The 22,237-nt window shown below is 34.4% G+C and overlaps 11 protein-coding genes across 11 annotated transcripts; 7 read left to right on the top strand and 4 right to left on the bottom strand. All coding sequences in view use genetic code 12, as the record gives it.

Annotated features, from left to right (window-relative positions):
• Positions 1-861: 861 nt before the first annotated feature.
• On the top strand, positions 862-2,637 carry CTRG_02973 (uncharacterized protein; the record flags this gene model as incomplete). The annotated part of the gene is made up of 1 exon (XM_002548630.1): positions 862-2,637. The coding sequence occupies one exon, from the start codon at positions 862-864 to the stop codon at positions 2,635-2,637; it is 1,776 nt and encodes a 591-aa protein (XP_002548676.1).
• A 1,380-nt stretch (positions 2,638-4,017) lies between these two features.
• CAN2 (arginine permease) lies at positions 4,018-5,712 on the top strand (the record flags this gene model as incomplete). The annotated part of the gene is made up of 1 exon (XM_002548629.1): positions 4,018-5,712. The coding sequence occupies one exon, from the start codon at positions 4,018-4,020 to the stop codon at positions 5,710-5,712; it is 1,695 nt and encodes a 564-aa protein (XP_002548675.1).
• Positions 5,713-5,848: 136 nt separating this feature from the next.
• CTRG_02971 (tyrosine--tRNA ligase) lies at positions 5,849-7,351 on the bottom strand (the record flags this gene model as incomplete). Its single annotated transcript, XM_002548628.1, has 1 exon — positions 5,849-7,351. The coding sequence occupies one exon, from the start codon at positions 7,349-7,351 to the stop codon at positions 5,849-5,851; it is 1,503 nt and encodes a 500-aa protein (XP_002548674.1).
• Positions 7,352-7,606: 255 nt separating this feature from the next.
• On the top strand, positions 7,607-10,114 carry CTRG_02970 (RNA helicase; the record flags this gene model as incomplete). Its single annotated transcript, XM_002548627.1, has 1 exon — positions 7,607-10,114. One exon carries the CDS (start codon positions 7,607-7,609, stop codon positions 10,112-10,114), a length of 2,508 nt encoding a protein of 835 aa, XP_002548673.1.
• A 1,442-nt stretch (positions 10,115-11,556) lies between these two features.
• On the bottom strand, positions 11,557-12,264 carry CTRG_02969 (uncharacterized protein; the record flags this gene model as incomplete). The annotated part of the gene is made up of 1 exon (XM_002548626.1): positions 11,557-12,264. The coding sequence occupies one exon, from the start codon at positions 12,262-12,264 to the stop codon at positions 11,557-11,559; it is 708 nt and encodes a 235-aa protein (XP_002548672.1).
• Positions 12,265-12,782: 518 nt separating this feature from the next.
• Positions 12,783-13,469, top strand: CTRG_02968 (uncharacterized protein; the record flags this gene model as incomplete). Its single annotated transcript, XM_002548625.1, has 1 exon — positions 12,783-13,469. One exon carries the CDS (start codon positions 12,783-12,785, stop codon positions 13,467-13,469), a length of 687 nt encoding a protein of 228 aa, XP_002548671.1.
• Positions 13,470-14,196: 727 nt separating this feature from the next.
• On the bottom strand, positions 14,197-15,672 carry CTRG_02967 (uncharacterized protein; the record flags this gene model as incomplete). The annotated part of the gene is made up of 1 exon (XM_002548624.1): positions 14,197-15,672. The coding sequence occupies one exon, from the start codon at positions 15,670-15,672 to the stop codon at positions 14,197-14,199; it is 1,476 nt and encodes a 491-aa protein (XP_002548670.1).
• Positions 15,673-16,290: 618 nt separating this feature from the next.
• On the top strand, positions 16,291-17,676 carry CTRG_02966 (uncharacterized protein; the record flags this gene model as incomplete). Its single annotated transcript, XM_002548623.1, has 1 exon — positions 16,291-17,676. The coding sequence occupies one exon, from the start codon at positions 16,291-16,293 to the stop codon at positions 17,674-17,676; it is 1,386 nt and encodes a 461-aa protein (XP_002548669.1).
• Positions 17,677-17,728: 52 nt separating this feature from the next.
• On the bottom strand, positions 17,729-18,742 carry RIM9 (Rim9p; the record flags this gene model as incomplete). The annotated part of the gene is made up of 1 exon (XM_002548622.1): positions 17,729-18,742. The coding sequence occupies one exon, from the start codon at positions 18,740-18,742 to the stop codon at positions 17,729-17,731; it is 1,014 nt and encodes a 337-aa protein (XP_002548668.1).
• Positions 18,743-19,422: 680 nt separating this feature from the next.
• Positions 19,423-20,487, top strand: CTRG_02964 (uncharacterized protein; the record flags this gene model as incomplete). Its single annotated transcript, XM_002548621.1, has 1 exon — positions 19,423-20,487. One exon carries the CDS (start codon positions 19,423-19,425, stop codon positions 20,485-20,487), a length of 1,065 nt encoding a protein of 354 aa, XP_002548667.1.
• Positions 20,488-20,641: 154 nt separating this feature from the next.
• Positions 20,642-21,907, top strand: CTRG_02963 (halotolerance protein HAL2; the record flags this gene model as incomplete). Its single annotated transcript, XM_002548620.1, has 1 exon — positions 20,642-21,907. One exon carries the CDS (start codon positions 20,642-20,644, stop codon positions 21,905-21,907), a length of 1,266 nt encoding a protein of 421 aa, XP_002548666.1.
• Between the last annotated feature and the right edge of the window lie 330 nt (positions 21,908-22,237).

The following is a 22,237-nucleotide window of genomic DNA, read 5'->3' as shown; positions in this document are numbered from 1 at the left end:
ATAATAACGACAGGAAAAAAAAAAAAAACGACAAATGAACAAAATAAAAATAAAGACAAAAATATAATTCCTTGAATGGTAAACGATATTTATATTTCAAGAAATATTAGAGTTTAAGTAATTGTCGGATACTAATTTTTTTTTTTTTCTTTCTCGCCATTCATTTTTCTGTTTCTGTTTTTTATTTTCGTAAATTTCACACATTTTGTCCAGGCTGTACACAGTGAAGATTTGCGAAATCAATGACATTATTAAGTTTAATACAGTTGTAGACGGGAGCAAATAATGACTTTCATAACGTAATGAGAAAGACATCTATGGATATTGATAGAGCATTGAGACGGAGTAAACCATCCATTACTATGTATTGACATTCAATATTTTGCATCGTGTGATGGGTCACGTGCCATCGGTTATAAAACGTTTTAGTTTCTTTTTCTTTTTTTGTCTTACCGTTTAATAAGCATGACTAAACCAAAAGAAACGTTGTTGAATTAATCTCAATGATAAATCACTGCTTATAACCACACTAGCTATCATCAATTCATTGGACTAAACATTTCTTACTGCTCAGTGGTGAACTGGACTGGGAAATGTGATAGAGACGCGGTATCGTCATATCGCGATCCAGACAAATAAAAAAAAGTATAACACCTAAAAAAAAATTCTTCACATATAGATACACGTTTTTCAAAGGTTCTAAATAAAGGAAAAAAAAAGCTATTCACAATGTGGATTGTACATCACAAGAATGATCCCAAAGGAGGTATGTAAACTCTGATATTATTTCAGTTTACTTCATGGATTAATACTAACAATACCTTACAAGAATTGAGATACCTATTCCCAGAAACTAATTATATGGTTGGACGTGATGATGGATCTGATTTTTTATTTCATTCACAAAAAGCATCTCGTGATCTAGTTGAAATAATTACAGGTCCTTCAAATGGAGATAAAACACGATTGATCCTTCGAATAATGAGTAGAGCCAAATCTATCATCAATGGTAAAACATACAAACTAAAAAGCAAGACAGATAAACCACAGGAGATTGATTTCACAAACGAAAAGCAAATATCCATTGAATGCTCTAATAATATAAATGATGAATCACAAAGAGTATTTCCAGATACTCCTATTATTATTGAATGGGTGGAGTTTAATTTGTTTGCTAATTCAATTGACCGGAGTATTGAACAATTACAAGATTGTAATATCGATTTTAGAGTTGCTCATGACTTTGACAAAGTAACACATTATTACTCAAATGGTACAGATGAGGATACTGATAATTTTAAATTGGCAGTCATCAAGGGAATACCCGTTTTAAATTCACAATGGCTAGAATTGATCATGTCGAAGGACAAGGATGTAACAGTCGATGACTGGCTACTACATGCCGATTATACAAAGCTCGTTCCCAATGGTGATCAAAACTTACTACCTACGTGCCGACTGAATTTGTTGGATGGAATAAAACTATTATCTACGGAGGAAATAAAATGGATAGAGACTATTGTTCTTGATTCCCATAAGTTAGAAAATGAATTAAAGCAAAAGGTAGACGCGGATAAAGAGTTTGTATTAGTTAGTGATGTTACCATTGACAACTTACAAACCATCACTAAGAATCAGTTGTGGGGGTATATAAAGAAGAATTCACTTGAAGGGCTTCCGAGAAATACGATCAAGCAATTGAAACGTCCAGCTCCTGAACCGGTTATAGAAGAAGAAACAATTCCAAGATCTGTCACAGTATCTCCCGATAAACCCAAACCTAGAAAGAGAAGAAAATATGAGAAAGTTGACAGGTTGCATTTCTTTTCATTGACAAACACAGAGCCAACTACTGTAACTGTACCATCTGAACAAGTGCCACTCGCCATGAATGAAAAAAAGGTGAATGCAACCCCAGATGTCGTTAATACAGTTGATTCTGACTCGACATCAAACACTAAAGATTTTACCACCAGTGATGAAGGACGATCCCTACCGGATTCTCAAGAGGAGGTTAATATTAAAGAACAAATCGAAGAATCGATCGCCACTGCTGAACGACAACTGAACGAGGACACTGCTCCAACGCTTAAGGTAGATTCGTACCAGACTGACACTCAGTTGGAAGAGAATGGCAGCATTATTGGCCAAAAGAGAAAACAGGAACCAATAGATAGCAAACCGACAAAAATTCCCAAATTCATGCCAAAGGTTACATTAGCCGAAGCAGTTATTCAAGTGAAGAAATCAAATGAACAAGAGGTTATAGAACTTGATGAAAATATTGATAATTTAAAAAACCTTTCTATAGTCGAAGTGGTTGATTTGATCCCAAGAAAGAAAAAAGACAAGATAGAGGCCAATGAATCATTGTATGCTGGAAGAAAGAATTTCAAAAGATTTAGGAAGCCTCAAAAGAAAGTTAATAGAAGAAGAGTAGGGTTAGTTACAATTGATGATAGAATGAATTGTGAAATTGATGAAGATGATGACGAAGAGGAAGAAGGTTTTACAAATAATATGGAAACAAGAGTGAGTCGCTCCCAACATTCTGAAGGGCTGGAAGCAAGTGAAGCACCAAGGAAAAGAATCGGGTTGTTTTTAAACGATGATGATGATCTGGATGACGAGGAGTAGATTTAGCATGAAGTCTATATATATATATATATAGAGATAGTTTCGTAATATATTCTAGAGTAAGTTTCTATTTGGGTCACTTTGTCTTTTTGACCCATAGCTTCTTTGTTATATCTGCTTCAAAATTGTGTGACCACGGGTGTAGAAATGACATAAACACTACAACATCGACAGAAATTAATGAAAGAAAAAAAAAAAAAATTTTACCTACTATATTGTGATACAATTCAAAACATGTTCTAATTTGAAATTGGTAATACTATCCGATGAGTAGCATATCATGGGTATCCTTTTCCTAGATCCTCCCCGTTTCTTTGTTCTTTTAGGGGGGTTTCTTTTGCAACCAAATTAGGAATATGGTTATCGCATAATCTTTGAATTATAATTTAGGAATGTGATAACACACACAGACCCCTCGATTCATTAATTGATCTGGTTCATCCGTTAAAGACAAGTGAACTCGAGCGATGTAAGGTTCATGATGGTTAAAAGCAATTAATGACGACAACACAAGACGTTTCGGGTTAAATTTTCTTGTCTACGGCATTCTCTTTTTGTGGTTAAAGTGACCTTCAAGGAAGAACTCTTGCATAAACGGCGAAAAAGTGTCAAGGCATTTTTTTCCGATGCCCTTTGGTTCGGAATGGCATTCCATTAACATCAGTAGATGTCCATAATGAATTCGTACTCTTTTGCCTTGGATTAAAATGCCTTGGATCTTATCATCCAGATTAAATTAGGTATATCTTTAGTAAATTAAGCGCCAATGGGTGTTTTGTTTTCATGATTCCCCGGAATATTTAGGCAAAGAGCGGCTATGTGTGAATATTTTTCTTTTACCCTTTGTATGGGTGGGTGCATTTGCGCTCTGCACAAGGAAATTTTTCACATTATTTTTTTCTTTTTTAGTTCAGTTTGACTTCGTATGTAGTTGAAATCACGGCAACACCAGGTGTCAGAACAATAGCCTAATTTGAAGTTAATTTAGATACTAAGGTATGCCGTGAACATCTTGCCGTTCTCCACCTCTCGACCAGTTTATTAAAAGGCACTATTAATACAATGTACGAGATTTAGAATAGAGCAATAAAAAAACAAAAAATCAACGCAATAATGACACAGAATGAATGTGTGCAAAAGTATAAGTTTGCGACATCTTTGAGGTTTCTGCTCTATCAAGGCGATGTGACTACGAAAGCCTAAACAATATCTGAAATTATCCCGAGAATCAAATAATGATCTTTTCTCCAATTTTTCAATATATAAATATCTCCAAGTATATCCTCTAATGTGATTGGATTTTTTTCTTTTTTTGGTTTTGTTTATTATTAATTAAATTTCATTCTATAATTGCTTGCTTGTTTAAATAACTTAGGCAACATGAATAATTACGACTATGAGAAAGATATTTCTGAAAGTAGTACATCAGCATCAAACATAGGTTCTATACTTCCTGTATCAACCATCAAAAGCAATAAAGATAATGCATTTGTTCAAAACTTTGACACAATCAGTGAGAATAGTGGAGAATATGAAAAGGTCAAAAGAGATTTAAAGGCTAGACAAGTTTCTATGATTGCCATTGGTGGTACTATTGGTACTGGTTTATTTGTTTCCACTGGTTCTTTACTTAGTACCACAGGTCCAATTATGGCATTGATTTCTTTCTTATTTGTCACAACCCTTGCATATTCCGTCACACAATCCCTTGGTGAGATGGCCACATATATTCCAATCTCAGGTTCATTTGCACAATTCGTTACTCGTTGGGTATCTAAAAGTTGTGGTGCCGCTAATGGATGGATTTATTGGTTTTCATGGGCTATTACTTTTGCCTTGGAATTGTCTGTCGTTGGACAAGTCATTCAATACTGGACTGATGCTGTTCCATTAGCAGCTTGGATTTCAATCTTTTTCGTCTTGTTAACTGCTTCCAATTTACTTCCTGTCAAATTCTATGGTGAAGTTGAATTCTGGATTGCATCTATTAAAGTCTTGGCTGTTTTTGGTTGGATCATTTATGCATTCATCATGGTTTGTGGTGCTGGTAAAACAGGACCTGTTGGGTTCCGTTACTGGAGAAATGGTTATGGATGGGGAGAAGGTATTCTTGTTGAAAATGATGGTAAATACATGGCGGCATTTGTTAGTGGTTTAATCAATGCAGTTTTCACTTTCCAAGGTACTGAATTAGTTGCCGTCACCGCCGGGGAAACATCACCAAGAGCTCTTAGAAGTGCTATTAAAAAGGTCATGTTTAGAATTTTGGTATTCTATGTTTTGTGTATGCTTTTCATTGGTCTTCTTGTTCCATACAACGATCCAAAACTTTCTCAAGATGGTGGTTTTACTAGAAATTCTCCATTCATCATTGCTATTGAAAACTCAGGCACTAAAATTTTGCCAGATATTTTCAATGCTGTTATTGTTGTTACTATTATTTCTGCCGGTAATTCTAATGTCTATTCAGGTTCTCGTATCCTTTATGGTTTGGCTGAATCTGGTGTTGCTCCTAAGATTTTCCTTAAAACCAGATCTGGTGTTCCATTTGTTGCTGTTTTATTCACTGCAGCTTTTGGTGCTTTGGGTTATTTGGCCTGTTCCGAAGATGGTAATAAAGCGTTCACTTGGCTCTTAAATATCATTGGTACTGCAGGTTTAATTGCTTGGGGTTTCATTTCTGTCAGTCACATTAGATTTATGAAAGCACTTAAGCTTCGTGGTATTTCTAGAGATACTTTACCATATAAAGCATTTTTCATGCCATATAGTGCCTACTATGCTGTTGTTTTTGTTTTCACAATTGTGTTAGTTCAAGGTTTTGCCGTCTTTTTTGATTTCAATGCTAGTGATTTCTTTACTTCTTATATCTCAGTTATCTTGTTTGTTATTGCTTGGATTGGATTCCATTTCTATTTCTTTGGTTTCAGTAAAGATGCATTCAAATGGAACAATCTTTTGATTCCATTAGATGAATGTGATATTGACACTGGTGTCAGAGATATCAACGATGCAGAATTTGACGAACCACCACCAAAGAATCTCTGGGAGAAATTTTGGAATTTAATCGCTTAAGTTCGTGTGTAATAACTATTTGAATAATATCATTAATAAATAATAATTTTTTAACCAAGATCAAACATTTGAATTGTAAGATACTATAAGCAGAATAAGTAAAATGGGTCTATATACACGGTTTCTGTTGTAATGATTATTTAAATTCAACGACATAGTAATTTTGTTTTCCAACTCTAACCAATAAAAGTTTGCCATCAATCAAGTGATGATCAACATCAAACAAAATCACATCATCTGGATCTTCAATTTGGTTTCTGTCTAATCCCATATAGACACCGCCAGCTTTAATCAATCTTCTCATTTCACTCTTTGATTTACCAGTGATTTCAGCTAAAATTGAACTCAACTTGATTTCTTCTTCTGGAGCTGGTTTCGTTCTTTCAAATAAAATACCTGATCTCTTGAAATTTTCAATCAATTTATCAGCACTGACATTATCATTAAATGGTTGATCTGGGGTTGGGAATAAGAACCCTGTGATATAAGCCATTTCATCACCAACGCCAACTCCATGTATCAAATCAACAACTTCACGGGCCAAAACACGTTGAGCAATACGCAAACCTGGATCACTATTATGTTTTGGCAACAATTCACCTTCAATAACATTCAATGGCAACAAAGTGAACACCTTCAACAAAGTTCCAACAATATCATCTGGAACGTTAATAAAATATTGATACATTTGATATGGTGTAGTTAATTTAGAATCAATAAAAACAGCATTACCTGCAGATTTTCCAAATTTCTCACCAGAAGCGGTGGTTAACAACGGAACAGTAACACCATATGCTTCCTTATCCTTACCGAAAGATTTCTTAATTCTTGAAATTAAATCAACACCAGCAGTTATATTCCCCCATTGATCATTCCCGCCTACTTGCATATTCACATTATGATCTTTGTACAAATGCCAGAAATCATAAGCTTGTAAAATTTGATAAGTAAATTCGTTAAATCCAATACCACCCAGTTCCAATCTAGACAGAATCGAATCACGTGCAAGCATGGCACTTACTCTAATGTGTCTACCATAAGTTGCTAAAAACTCCAACATTTTAACATCAGCCCACCATGAAGCATTATTTACTGAAGTCGTTTCACCAATTGAATCAGTCATTGGGAATTGTCTCGATTTGGCATACTCAATCCCATTACTTAAAAATGTTGAAATTTGATTTTGAATCTTACTAACATTATCATCAACTTGTTCTCCACCAAGAGGGTTTCTTTCTGTTTTTCTACCACTTGGATCACCAACTAATCCAGTAGCTCCACCAACTAATCCGACAACATCATTTCCTCTCATTCTAAAATGTAATAAAACCATTAATGGTAATAAATTACCCAAATGTAGTGATTCGGCTGTAGGATCAGCACCACAGTATAATTTGAATTTCTGTCCAGAATCACGCTTAGTCAATTTGTATAAATTATCATCAGTTATTGATTCAACTAAATGACGACTTTGTAAATATTCCAATAATGAAGTATCTGAACTGGTTTCTGGGGTGACATCTTTATCTTGAGTCAACTCATAAACTGTAGGAATGATAGTGACTGGATCTCTAACAACAGTGGAATTGAAACGAGCCAATCGAAGTAATGGGATAGTTCTTTTATAAGTCCTCAACATTGTATCGTCAAATGGTGAATGGAAGAATGTCAATGAGTTGTGTGTGTCCTTGGTTCCTTTTCGTTAATTTTTTTTTTTTCCTTTCTCTTGTTTTGTCTTGTTCGTCCTTCGTCGATTCCTGGTGGGAAGAAATGGAAGTTCGCACGCGGCAACAGACATCATCTCATTGTGGGTTCATTGATTTTTTAATTTTTTTTTTTTCATTTCTTTTTCGGAATTGCAAAATATAAGGTACAAGTCAACTTCATCTCTTAAATGACAGACCAAGTTAAAGCTGATGGACATAACCAACAGAATGGTGGGAAGAAAAGAAAGAGAAAGAGAAATAAGAGTAAAAATAAAGATAACTCACAAATAGAAGAGCCTATCATCGAGCAAGAACTCATTGAAGATAATGTACACAGACAGAATAAAAAATTCAAATTTAACGATGACGGGGAGAAGGAGAATGGAACTATCATGGAAGATCAAGGTGAAGTAGTTGAAGAGATTACTCAAGTTCCTATTTCCCCTGATGTTGAGGATGAGGACATTGGAGAAGATATCACAAAACAAGAAGAACAACAAGTTCAGGTAGAAATGAATGATGGTCATGAAGACAACGATCTAGAAATCACTGAAATGGTTACCCCTAATCAACGAGGAAATAAAATTGATAAAAATAAGAACAGAAAAACGGTGGTGTACAATGATCCTGATGATGATGATGATGATGATGAATATGAAAATAGTACATTTAATTTTAAAAGAAGCTCAGCTCAACTTGCAGACACTGCAAAACAATTACTTGAAGTTAGACAACAATTACCCATTTATCATCATCGTGAAAAGATTGTGGAATATATAAATAACAATCAAGTTACTATTGTAATTGGTGAAACTGGTTCTGGTAAATCCACACAAATTCCTCAATTCCTAATGCAAGAAAATAAAGGTATGATTGCAGTAACACAACCAAGAAGAGTGGCAGCAGCTTCATTGGCAGCGAGAGTCAGTGAAGAACATGGGTGTAGATTAGGACAAGATGTTGGTTATCAAGTTAGATTTACAAACATGAGTAACAAGTTTACGAAATTGAAGTATTTAACAGATGGTATGCTTCTTCGAGAACTTATGATGGATCCACAATTGACAAAATATTCAACCATTATATTAGATGAAGCACATGAAAGAACTATTTTGACTGATTTAATTATGGGGTTTTTAAAAGAGTTAATCACTTCAGGGAAAAGAAATGGTTTGAAAATTGTAGTCATGAGTGCTACATTAAATGCTGAATTGTTCAGCAGATTTTTTGAAAATGCTCCTATTCTTTACATTGAAGGTAAAATGTATCCTGTTTCACAGTTCTATTTAGAATCAGATTCCGAGGATATAGTGGATACGATGATAAGAAGTATCATTCAAATTAACCTTAATGAGCAAGAAGGTGATATTCTTTGTTTTTTACCAGGTCAAGAAGAAATTGATAATTGTGTAAAAAGCTTAGAACAATTGGCACCTCAGTTACCAAGAGAAGCACCTTTGATTGTACCATTACCATTATATGCTGCATTATCTCCAGGTCAACAATCTAAAATATTCGAAAAAGTACCAAAAGGTAGAAGAAAGGTCATTCTTGCAACCAACATTGCTGAAACATCTATCACTGTCTCTGGTGTCAAGTACGTTATCGATTCTGGATTACGTAAAATCAAGGTTTGGAAACATAACTTGGGGCTCTCTACTTTATTAACTACACCCATTTCACAAGCGTCTGCTAGACAAAGAGCTGGTAGAGCCGGTAGAGAGTCTGAAGGTAAAGTATTTCGATTGTACTCGGAGTCAATGTTCAATACACTACCAAAGCAACAGGAATCGGAGATCAAGAGAAATGATATTATTTTACCAGTGTTAACTTTGAAGAAATTGGGTGTAGACGATTTGCTTAACTGGTCATGGCTAGAATATCCTGGACAAGATGCAATATTGAGTGCCTTAAATTCTTTATACACATTGGGTGCATTGAATGATTCAGGAGAAGTCACAGCTTTGGGCTACAAGATGTCAGTTTTGCCACTTCCACCCCAACTTTCTGTCGTGTTGGTAACTGCCGCAGAATTTGGAGTTTTATCATCTGTTATCGATATTGTGTCATGTCTATCAGTTGATAACTTAATTTTGAATGTTACAGGTGAATCAAGAGATGAAATAAATTTCAAGAGAAGACAGCATTGTCCATTGGGTAATACATATGGAGATTTGATTGCCCTTTACGAGTTTTTCCAAGTTTATCAATCCCAAGGAAAAGAATGGTGTAAAGATATGGTTTTCAGCTACAAGGGATTCAAAAATGTTGAAAAAATAAAGCGTCAATTACAAGAGTATATGTTGACTACAATTAAACAAGATGATACCTTAACAAATGCCCAAAAGGAGAAGCAATTAATAAAACTCAAAGCTCAGTTAGAAGATGATGAGGATGATAGAAAAACCTTGGATGTTCCATCGATTTTGAAATCGTTCTTAAAGGGTTATATTACCAATACTGCAGTTGGAATGCCAGATAGATCTTTTAGAACATTCAATACTGGGCAATTGATAAGCATACACCCATCATCGACTCTTTTTGGAAAGCCAAACATAGATGCAATTATGTATATAGAATATGTGTTCACCACAAAAGGTTATGCTCGTAATGTGTCTGCGGTTGAATTAACTTGGTTGCAAGAAATTGCCCCACATGTTATGGGTCAAGTCAAAGTCAATGTCAACGATGGTTAGTCAAATTACGTGCGATCTATATATATATTACAAAACAATACAAAACTAATTAATTACAGCCTTGACTGCCTCTAAGAATCAGATCTAGCAATACTTTCAAATTTATATTAAGTAGCAAATTATAAGCCATATACAATGATTATAATGATCTGTATATATGTATAATCTTATAAATAAAGCAAGCAACAGCAACAACTAACATCATAGGATAACATACTTTTCGAGTAATTGATTTAACCTTTTCGTCTTCTGAGAATGCTTCAACTATTTTCACTACAGCGAATAACAATAACTCGGGGATATCCAATATAATTCTATCTTTATCCTTATCAATTGCTGTTTGGCTAGCTGGGGCAGTGCTAGTGGCTTCATTGGTATTGGCGGCCAATTGATCAGAACTACTCATTTCTGAGTGTGAAGCGGAGCTGTTCCATGAACTCTTTGAATCATCGATTTCTTCTTTGATCATGATTTTTGTTATTAGTGTTGTATGTTGTAAAAGAAATAAAACTTAAAAAAATAACAGAACTTTTATAATCCAAAATTTAAATTGGCTGTCTAGACACATTTCAAAAAATGCTCGTCTGTTATGCTTTCTTATTTTTTTTTCTTTTTTTTTTGTAGTTTTGCAACTGTCATCACATTTTTACAAAAAGTGTAAAAGTGCGAATGACTGAAAGGAATGAACTAGAATGAGTCATTCTAATTGAAGCTTTACTATCTTTGAATAATGAGTCATAGCTCATTATAAATAGGCCTCGATTGAAGGCCAATCTTTATAGTTTTTATATTTTGTTTATGAAGTGTTATAAGATGTTTTAAGTGATTATATGTTATTATTTACAAGAAGTATTCTCTACATAATATTTACTCTAAAATATTTGTTCTAAGTGAGACACTCCGAACTGTGATTTGTATTTAGTATACAATCGGACTCTGATGCTTCACTTCTACATTTAGGAGAAGTGTTTGGAAGGCATTGTAATTGCTTATGTTTGCTGGTATTTGGTTTTGGATAGATATTAACAGTTCCAAGATTTGTTTGTATTAAACATTATTCGAGAGGAATCTCGGTAGTGTAATTTGGTCATATTCGCGACGAGTTACGTTACTTTATGACAGCAACCCAAAGAGTCAATTGTAGCGGCGAGACAAAGTAGTTGATGGTTCCCCTCTTACGTTAACAAAACTTTCGGCACATTGATTCATATCTCACCCCCTGAATCAACCTGTTCCTATAGTCTCTGGTAACATCTTACTTGTATAGATTCCACAGATGCTTTAATCATTTTATGTGCATATCTGATTTTGCTAAACAAATTCCCCCAAACTTCATTTCAATTATTAACGGACAGGTCTACGCACTCTTTTGCGACTCTGAAATCTCCCACGTAAAATAAGTACATTAAACTTAAAAAGCACTGCTATCATAAACAACTTCACTATGGATTATTCTCACAATAGTAACCAGTATTGAGCCTACCAAAATAATGAGAGCCATAGCTCACCGCTTGCCAAATATACTTCTTCTTTGGTCGTTCTTTTGGTGGTAACGTCCATGTATCCAACAGCTCAAAACTTACAGATACTTCATATTTAGATTGATGCTCTTCCTTTTCACTTCCAGGGACAGACTCGCTTCGTTTCCAATTAATGTAATATATCCCCGAGTTTGCATATGGGGTGTTGAAACCATTGCCGGCGTGAGCATAGAATATATCTTTTTTTGTCTTATAATGAGAGTACACCCGGAGCATACCTCCATCAATTTTCCAAAATGAAAACACCAACCCACAATCCCAAACATCCAAGACAACTAAAAACTCAAGGTCCTGGATACCCGATCCCATGCTTGCTTTGAGTGCTTCATAGATGACAGAAACATGTTTGGGGCCACCAAGCAACTTTAACTTTTGACCAATTACCACCGCTTCTACCCCCAATTTCCCTTGTTGATAATCACGACATTTGAACCATCTCCATACGTCCATGTCAGTATTGATTTCCAAGACAGTCTGCACAACAAGTATAATGAGGTGCGCTGAATTCATACGTTGAGCTACTTCATTAACCTTTAAAGAACTCGTAATGACTGGTGTTGTTGATAATAAACTGGTTTTTAGCTTGGTTAGTTTGCTAGCAAAATGCATGATTTCTTACAGTGTAGACAAACAAGAAAAATTGTTACCTTTTGGATAGATGTGTTCAATACATCATATTGTTTGATATATATATATATAACTTGCTTTCATTATAGTTTCCTTGTGCAATATAATCACATTCTTGGTTTTTGTTGTTGCTGGTGACTTCGAGAGCGCACGCAGCCAACCGCATTGCCTAAATCTTGTTTGTGTCAACTTTAGAGATGCGAAACTTACACTTCCAATAATGGAACATGTCAAGACAAGCACAACATTCAACATGCTACACCAAAAGCCGTGGGGATTGTCTACCTGATGCAATAAAATGGAAAGAATAACCGCAAACTATTTTAGGAGCATCAGTGTTGCGAGCCAACCGATGAATTGCATATCTATCTTTTTAGGAAACGTTGCTACCATAAGGAAACTATAAAGAAAAAAACCAGTTCATATAAAAATAGCATGAAGCACACGCTTTATTTTAGTAATCATTAATCGCACCATTATCACTCGTGACAACTATCAAAATGACCAGCGGTGCTAAAGAAGCACTTGACAGAAAGGAAGACTCGGGCTCAGAATTCAGTTTTGTCGGTGATGAAAAAACGATCTGTGAACAGGATCTACCAATAACTACAACGCCTGGTATTAACCCCCGTATCGAGTGTTGGAGATTGTTTATACATAATATTTTTAGAACGGTTGTTGAATTGAACCATGACCTCGATGTTTGGAAATGGTTCATGTTTTCTAACTACAAAGGGAAACAGGAAGTTCAAGCTGAGGTACAACCTGAGAAGTTCATGATATATGGTGGACCACAACATACCAGGGAAATATATCGTCGATTGAAGGCTGGTGTTGGTAAACGAATTCTGAAACTTCAATTTATAGTAATTTCAAAGTTTGAATATCAAGAGTTTGTGACTATTTTCTGGACTTGGTCTTCCACAGAAATCCGTGTTTATGATGTGCTAACAAAAGAGCTAGAACTATTTTACAGATTTGCTGCCACAAAATTTAGAAGTAAATGTGAATGTACTCATCGGGTACATGCAACAATGGCATATACTTCGGAGTGTGCGAATGACGTATTTGATCAAGAAAGGAAATCCATTATGAAAACAGGAAGAATTGCTGCTTCTGCCAACAAACCAAAGGCAGAATATGAAATTTTTTTTTATTGGATAGATGTTGAAATCCTCAATTTATAATCATACAGGTATTATAATTGCAAATTTAATTTCTATAAATGTATCCAAACCTAATAAACATAAACTTTAGTTCTGGATTCAAGTCCCCCTTCCCTAATGAATATTTTTCTTTAGTTCTGAATTGGCTACTGTCAGTCAACAGCTCAACTAATACATTGGGGTTACAGCAACAGTAATCCTTGTGTCAGCTACATTAACTACGTATCGATCTGATAACATTGTATATTTTTAGATTCCTCTTTTACTCCATGAATAGTTACACAAGTTTAAAACATTATTTGTTGTTAGCCCTATTTTTATTCTCCTGGTCAAATCTAAGAGAAGTAAAGAGAAAAGTATATAATATGTCCTACACTCCCATCTAATGGTTGATTGAAACATAAACAGTTACTATGACATATTGTAATATCGTTCCATTCGTGGTTTGTGATAAGTTAGCTTCTGTGGCAGTGACAGTGTTTCTGTTGCAATCATTTGGTAGGTGAACAGAACTAGAGAGAGTTATGTCTGGAACAGATCTCAATGGACCATATATAGAAGAAAAACATAATGTAACAGAGCAATATAAATTTAAAAATCAATCCGTAAAACCATAACCCAATGAGTTCAATAGATATATAGAAAAAAACGTGACATTATGGAAAAGCCTAGGAATACAAAGCAAATTTTGTAACTACTAACATTGTAAAAACTCCTTACCCAATTACAAGATTATTGTTACGATCAACTATTCACCACTATCCTCATATTTGTCATATTTCAATGTGACTAAGATTACTGCAGCAAATATAATTCCAATAAACGCTGGTGCAAGGATGAATACAAATTCCGAACACAATCGGGAACATATTTTCCATGGAAGAAAGCCTGACAGCTTGAAAAATGACATCACGATAATTAAAAAAAAGACAAATAGAACGCTGGTAATCAGGTCTTTTAAAAAGCTTACTTTTTTCATAGTATTTGAAGCCATAGTTTTGAACATTTTAGGAACATTAGCAAAGTTGACCAAATATCCCGTTACAGATTCAATTAAGCTTGCAAACTTTTGAGCTTTTGTATTAATATTATCGAGCGATACTTCCGTCTCTTTCATTTTATTATTAATTTTTTCTAACGTAGTATTCATAGCATATCCCAAAGACTCAACTATATCTGTTGCTGAATGATTTAACTGTTGCACAAATACTTCAGCAATCTTTTCAAGAATTACAGGACCTTGTAAGGTAATATATTTTCTTTGTAGTTCTATATCGTTAATACTTTGTTGAATATGGTGGTTTAGCTGCAAAACAGAAAATTCCGAATACTCTAAATGATTCTGCATTCCTTTTGCAATATTTTTATTCAATTCATTCATCTCATCGATGTTCTTATTTATGGTTTCGAGTTTTCCTAGTGTATTCTCTGTTTTCATGTATATTTGATCGTTATTGTCTTGTATTTTATCTTGTTGTAACTGAAGATCATCGATTCTGTCTCTTATAAAAGAATGAACTTGAAGAATATCTTGTGCAAAGTAATTCAAATGCTGTTCCATTTCTTTGATATTAGTATTTGCTCCATTATATGATTGCTGTAGCACAGCTACTGCATTATTCAATGAGCTCTCGAAATTTTCCTGAAACATGACAAATGTGTGATTTAAATTATCTCTTTGTTTGTCTCGATCTATTATTATTGAGTCTACTATCTTGATCAACTTTTCGAATTTCGTTTTTAATATGTTTTGGGCTTGTTCAGATTGCTTGCTGGATGATTTCAAGTCCTGAATTAACTGCTTATAAAGTTCTGTTATATTCTCATAAACCACTAGTATTTGATCTTTTTCAAATGGTAAACTAAGCTCATGACATATTGTCTTAACCTCACGATAGTAGCCACTAAATGTAGTCCAAAATTGAGGTGATTTTTCCAAGGATTTTATACAGTCGTCAATCTTCCGTTCTTTACAAACTATTGGATAGCGAATATTAGCATTCTCAAACTCACAAATAGATAATTCGACAGCTAAATTCTTCTGTTGCTCAGGAGAAATTGACTCAATACCATCGTAACATTGGGGGATTAGTTCTTGAATGGCCATCTTAGAACAATCATTTCGCCAGTTTTTCATTACATCAAAATTATAACCATTCATTACATCTAGATCTTGACCTAGTACCATTCCAAAACACACAAACATATAAATCAGTCTTATCATGCTGATAGGTACAAATAATAGTTCTGCACCATCTTAATTAGGTCGACACATGGATGTGGATTCCTATTGATTAATATAGTCCGTTTGACAAAATTCAATTTGAAACAACTTGGAAACAAATACGAATCTGAAAACATACGAAACAAGTACAGAACGGGGAAAAAAACGTCTTTCACTTAAAATGTGCATGTCTGAGACAAGGACCTATTTCCTGCTCAAAATCATAAAAGTTGATGTGTATCTCATGTTAATACCGTCTGATCTAACACAAATAGTTGATTTCCAATATCTGATTGAAAAATAAAATGTGTCCAGTCGTTCCAGTTTTATATCGCACTATTTGCAAAGAGAAGATGATATTAAAGCAGTCAATATTTTTGATACCAGTGTACAAAAAATGTTCATATTTCGTGACCTCTATTTGTTCATACTAAAAATGTTTGATATATGATATGAACAGAAGAAGGGCAGCTTATTTGAAAGTATTATTTCCACTGGTGTGAACATTTTGAGTCCATTTACTATGATCAATTAATTTCCCTTCTTATGAAATAAATTTGTCCTACTAGTCTTAATAATTTCTTTGAACTCGGTACAAACAAACAGTAGAAACACTGTATGGAGAAAAAAAAAAGCGAACAATTTTTTTTTTTCTTTTCTTATTTTAGAATTGGAGTACTTTCAAATCAACTTTCAGTTCAACAGATGCACACTGGAAAGTTAGCAATGAGTGCAAATAGGATATGTAGATTTTTGCCTCAAACGACTAGAAGATATCTGATGTCACAGGCTCCTTCATTTCTGTTCCTCCCCAACGATTCAAAACATATCTTTGAACAAGAAAAATTATCACCACAAGAAAACCAGGCTGCCATCCCAACTAAACCAAGTTTTGATCATTTAGAGAAAAAATTTCATGAAGTAGTTTCCCCAAAACAAGCAAACGATATTGTTCTTAAGTTGAATTCAAACGACTTATTGGTGACTATGTTGTCAAAAGACAAAGTATTTTTGGGAGACCCAACTTTCATAATTGATGGTTCTAATAGACCTACAAAGTTCGAATATGCTACTATTTTATGCAGTTGGAGTGAAATGTTTAATAAAAGAATCAAAGAGTTGAGAGAAATAGCACCACTTGAATACTGGCTGCCTGAACTACCATCATCTATCACAGAGTTGTATGAAAAATATGAAGGAGATTTTGATCAATTTTTCGAACAATCCAAAGTTTTCAAAAATTCCCAATTAAGAAAAGAGCGTAAGCTTCAGCCATCAGAATTCTCCAACTTGGTTACAATTGATAATGCTTCCCTTTTTGTTTTAAGCAAAGTAAGTACAGCTGAAGACGTTTCTAGATTTAGTGAGTTCATGAACAAGCATATTGAATACTACTCGGTTCAAGGCTTGATTGATAACTTGAGTAGATTGACAGATATAAGTTATAGATTGCATGGTGAAATCAATTACGTCTTTGTTACTTCAATTTTTGACACATATCCAACGATCATGGAGGGATTGCCCCATGACACCTTAGATAAATTGGCATACTTGTTGTCATCAAAAAATTGGGAACTTTCAAGAACTTTATTGCAAATTTTGTTGAAGAATAATGTTTGTCCTTCAGAAGATACAGTAAATGAATTTTTGCTCAACTTTGTAAACAGTGATCCTGAGACAAAATTGAAAGAATTACTATTTCTAAAGCTGATTGTCTATCACAGAGGTGTTAATGAAATGACTTTACAAATTTTGTTATCAACAATGAGAAATATTAACGAATTCAACAAATTGATTGACTTGATCAGAATGAAAGATAACTACAAAGAAGTGCTTGAAAAGTATCAAAACATATTACTCATGACTTTGAAAAGGGTATCCACAAAATTCACGTTGCACCTGGCACAATTCGTAAGGTTGTTAACGGAACTCGGAATCCAAGCAGATATTGACTTGGTCAACAAAATGCAAGCAGATAAATCCAAAAAAACAAACCAACTGTAAATACATATATGTACATTTCTATAAATATTCTGTAAATCATAAAATAAAAGTCTCACAAAGACGGTCTTAGATCTTGTAGTTCAATCGACGCTCTAGGTGTTGAGCTCATTGAATAATCTTCTATTATAGACGTATTATGGGTTCGACTAGTTCTATTGTCATTCTGTTCATGTGATTCTAGTAGTTGAGACGTATTTACTTGTGTTTGATCAATATTAGTTCCGTTTCTGGTATAAAATCCATCGGTGTAAACAAAAAATCCATCGTCACTTGCATTATCATTCCAAAACTCATCAACATAATTTTTTCTCATCATTCTCATATCATCATTAACATATTGATATTCACTTTCAAAAAATTTCCTAGAAGAAATTGATCGTTTGATAAAACACAACATCGAGGTTATCAAGGCCATCAGCACTATAGGAATCAATTGGAGCCATCCAACGTATGACAAATTAGGCGTGAACAATAAAATATCTGCCAAAAATCCTAACAAAGTAGTCAATACCGAAAATAACGTAAAGACAAGCATGACATTCAAGTAAGGGGACAAATCAAATTGTGATTTCTTTGAACCTGAATCCGGCTGATCTTCATTACTCGAATTATACTCTTCTTCGACATTGGAATTTTGATTATCGTCAAGTTGAATCTTTTGCAGCTGTTCTTTAAACTGAACGTCCTTGATTAAAAGTACAGTACATAGTACAAATGTAACAATTAGTAATAATGATGAAAAACAAAAAGCCACAACATGAACTACTAAAAGTTTAGATATGGTATATCTTACATCAGAAGGTAACACAACTCCCCCATCTCCAAAAGTTGGATCATCAAGATTTGAATAAAAACTACTATTGGTTGCCGGGTATCCTATCTTCGGATCTGAACAAACATGCTGAAGTACATTGCATATTCCAAACACTCCAAATTTGTAACTACCATACTGAGATAGATGAATATTAACACTTGGGGAAGTCAAGGGAACTGATATCACTGGCAATAACTGTATGACCCAACATATAAGGCATAAAGACAATAACGCTAAAAGTGCTTTAAACATGATCAACTAAAAGCACATTGGAAAAACGAAGGCTAAGTTGGTTTATTGTGGTTATATTTTTCAGGGTGATAATTTTTCTGGATCCATTTCAGAATACCAGTGTTACTGTTTTTTTCTCTCTCTCTTTTTCTCTCTCTCTCTTTTGTGGAAGCATTTCCGAATTTTTGTTGCTAATATCATTTATATAGTGCTTTCAATACTTTCCTGAGTTCTGTGAATCTGACCATGAAAATATATACAGTAATGATACTGTTATGATTGGTATATACTATAAATGACTAATGAACATGAATTGATTTTAATATCTCTTCGTTAATCTGGGGGGGACTATACGTTCCAATAACAACGAATTAATAGTTCCACTTGTTTATGATATTAGGCCTCAGTCATACTATCAGATCCAAAGAATGAATAACAATACCATTCTCTAAAAGGAACAAGAAACTTCGATATTGCCACCTTAGAGTGTTGTTTTTGAGGATAGATTTTCAGCTGTGTTGGTATTCCTCCAACAAAAAAAGAAAAACAATGACTATATATTCTCTCCCCTCTATCACCAGCATTACACAAATGAGAATAAACGATCGGAGTTTATCGCTACTTACCATTTTCCACTTCATTCTGAATTTTAAAAAAAAAATTGCTATCATTATCTACGGGATCACGTAATTTTTGAGACTATGGACCGTTGGTGTAATTTCATCTTATTGCTTTTACATATTTGCTTATTCTCAGATTTAATTAATTCCTTCCCAGTTCTGGATGACGATCAGATTTTTATTGACGAAAGAAGGACTATAAAATCAATTGATAGTGACATCTATTCGAATCTATACACCTATGCACATCTAATAGATATCTCATATTGTATATCTGAGATAAACCGAATCGGTGAGCCATTTGACTGCAATCTAAACTGTGATAAACGTTTCCCCAATGTCTCCTTAGTTTATCAATTCTACTTTGACGATTCTGTCACTGGATATATTGCAACAACAAAGTCCAATATTTTTAATTATAATCAGACTATAGACAGATCAAAGAAAACTATTATTGTATCCTTGCGAGGAACTCGTTCGATTTTTGATACTATGGCAGATTTGAAACTAGATATGATCCCTTATACTAATAATGGTGTCAAAGTTCCACTATGTGGGCATAATTGCAAAGTACACAGAGGATTTTATGATTATTATTCAAGAACATTATCATTGATACATCCATATATAGCCCAGGAATTACAATCTGCCAATGAAGAGGAAGAGGATTACGAATTACTTATCCTTGGCCATTCGTTGGGTGGTAGTGTTGCGTATCTCCTTGGTCTTTATTATGTGGATTTGGGCTATGATAAAATCACATTGGTAACTATGGGTCAACCATTGCTAGGAAATAGAGATTTTGTGGAATGGGGTGATAGAGTATTAGGTAGCAAGTATGAAGCAAAGCATAATGATTTCAAACGGAAATTTCTTCGTGTAATACATAAAAACGATGTAGTTGCAACGATTCCAAAAGATCCTAATATTTTTAATCATTACTATCAATTTGATAATCAGATCTATTTAAACTGTTCTGAAGAAGATAACAGACCTACATTACAGGAGGTTGTTGATTGTCTGGTAGGACTTAATGATCAATGCATTGCTAAAGATTTTCCTGTATTTCTGTTTGCCAGACATAATTATTTGAGAATACATATCACCTATTTCAGACGAATGGGTCTATGTGGTATGTTGGGATAATACTTTGTCAATTCGATAGCGTATATACATGTATATATGAATGTTTAGCTTCCCTCTATGACTCAATGAATTTTACGTTCCTCTACCAACACAAAAAAAAGTAATAATCGTTTTCTCCCCGCTTACATAATCTCACGTTTTCTGATAAATCTCAATGTTTTCTTTTGCTCTCCCCAGATCGATACCTAAAATTTTTTTCATTGCTTTTACTCCGTTCATTTTTCATATTTGTTTCATGAGAAGAATAGTTATAACATCATTATTCATATTGATTGTGTCTTTGTTACTATCTGTTAGAACCCCTGCAAGAGCATTTTACACTCGTTATTTCACAATGTCGTCAACAACAACAACAACCCACTTGTATCAGAAGGAACTCGAAGTTGCAACATTGGCTGTGAAACGTGCATCCTTGTTAACCAAACAATTGAGTGACTCCATTGTACAAACAGCCAATTCTGGTACATTAACCAAAGGAGATAAATCCCCAGTGACTGTTGGGGATTTTGCGCTGCAAGCAATCATCAACCATGCAATCAAGTTGAACTTTCCAGGTGATGAAATTGTCGGTGAGGAAGATTCACAAGAATTGCAAGAGAATGACAGTTTGGCTAGTCAAGTTTTTGATTTGATCAACAAGATTCAATCTGAAACCAGTGACTCTGATGATATATTAGGAACCTTGACCACCAAGGAAGAGATTTACAAGAGTATTGATTTTGGCGATTCACAAGGAGGAACCAACGGAAGATTCTGGGCATTGGATCCAATTGATGGAACTAAAGGGTTCCTTAGAGGCGACCAATTTGCTGTATGTCTTGCCTTGATTGAAAATGGTAAAGTTGTCTTGGGAGTCATTGGATGTCCAAACTTGGCTGAACACATTGTTTCCAATGAAGAACATTCTGGTGTCGTCGGTGGTTTGTATTCTGCCATTACAGGTGTTGGTGCATACTATGCGCCATTGTTCAATTCTGGATTCACCCCGCTTGCTGAGCAAAAGAGAATCAACATGAAGACACACAGAGATCCAAAGGAGTTGAAAGTAGTCGAAGGTGTTGAAAAAGGACATTCTTCTCATTCCACACAAGCCCAGATCAAGGATAAGCTAGGATTTGATCTGGAAACTGTTGCTCGTCAAACAATCAACCTTGACTCACAGGTCAAATACTGTGTGTTGGCTAGTGGACAAGCAGATATCTACCTCAGATTGCCAATCAGTGGCACATACCGTGAGAAGATCTGGGATCACGCTGCTGGTAACGTTTTGATCTATGAAAGTGGCGGGCAAGTCGGTGATGTCACAGGTAAGGCGTTAGATTTTGGAAAAGGTAGAACCTTGGACTCACAAGGTGTCATTGCTGCCAACAAGGAAATCTTCTCCAGCGTCATAGAGGCAGTCAAGGCTGTAATTAATTAGTTTTGTCATCTAATATTTGTGTAGATGAATATCGACTAGAAGTTTTCTAATATTTACGAATCTGGATGTATTGATAATCTCTGTCTACAATAATTTTATCTATAAATAAATTACATTAAATATATGACGAGTAGCTCTGATTTTATCTTATATAAACCGTCTAGGCAACAAGCGTATTAGTTGAGCGGTTGACTGACAGTAGCCAATTCAGAACTAGAGAAAAATATTCATTGGGGAAGGGGGACTTGAATCCAGAACTAAAGTTTATGTTTATTAGGTTTGGATATATTTATAGAAACTCAATTTGCAATTATAATACCTGTATGATTA

Source organism: Candida tropicalis (assembly GCF_000006335.3).
Source record: "Candida tropicalis MYA-3404 genomic scaffold supercont3.3, whole genome shotgun sequence".
NCBI classification, from domain to species: Eukaryota; Fungi; Ascomycota; class Pichiomycetes; order Serinales; family Debaryomycetaceae; genus Candida; species Candida tropicalis.
This window is presented reverse-complemented; position numbering and strand designations above follow the sequence as displayed.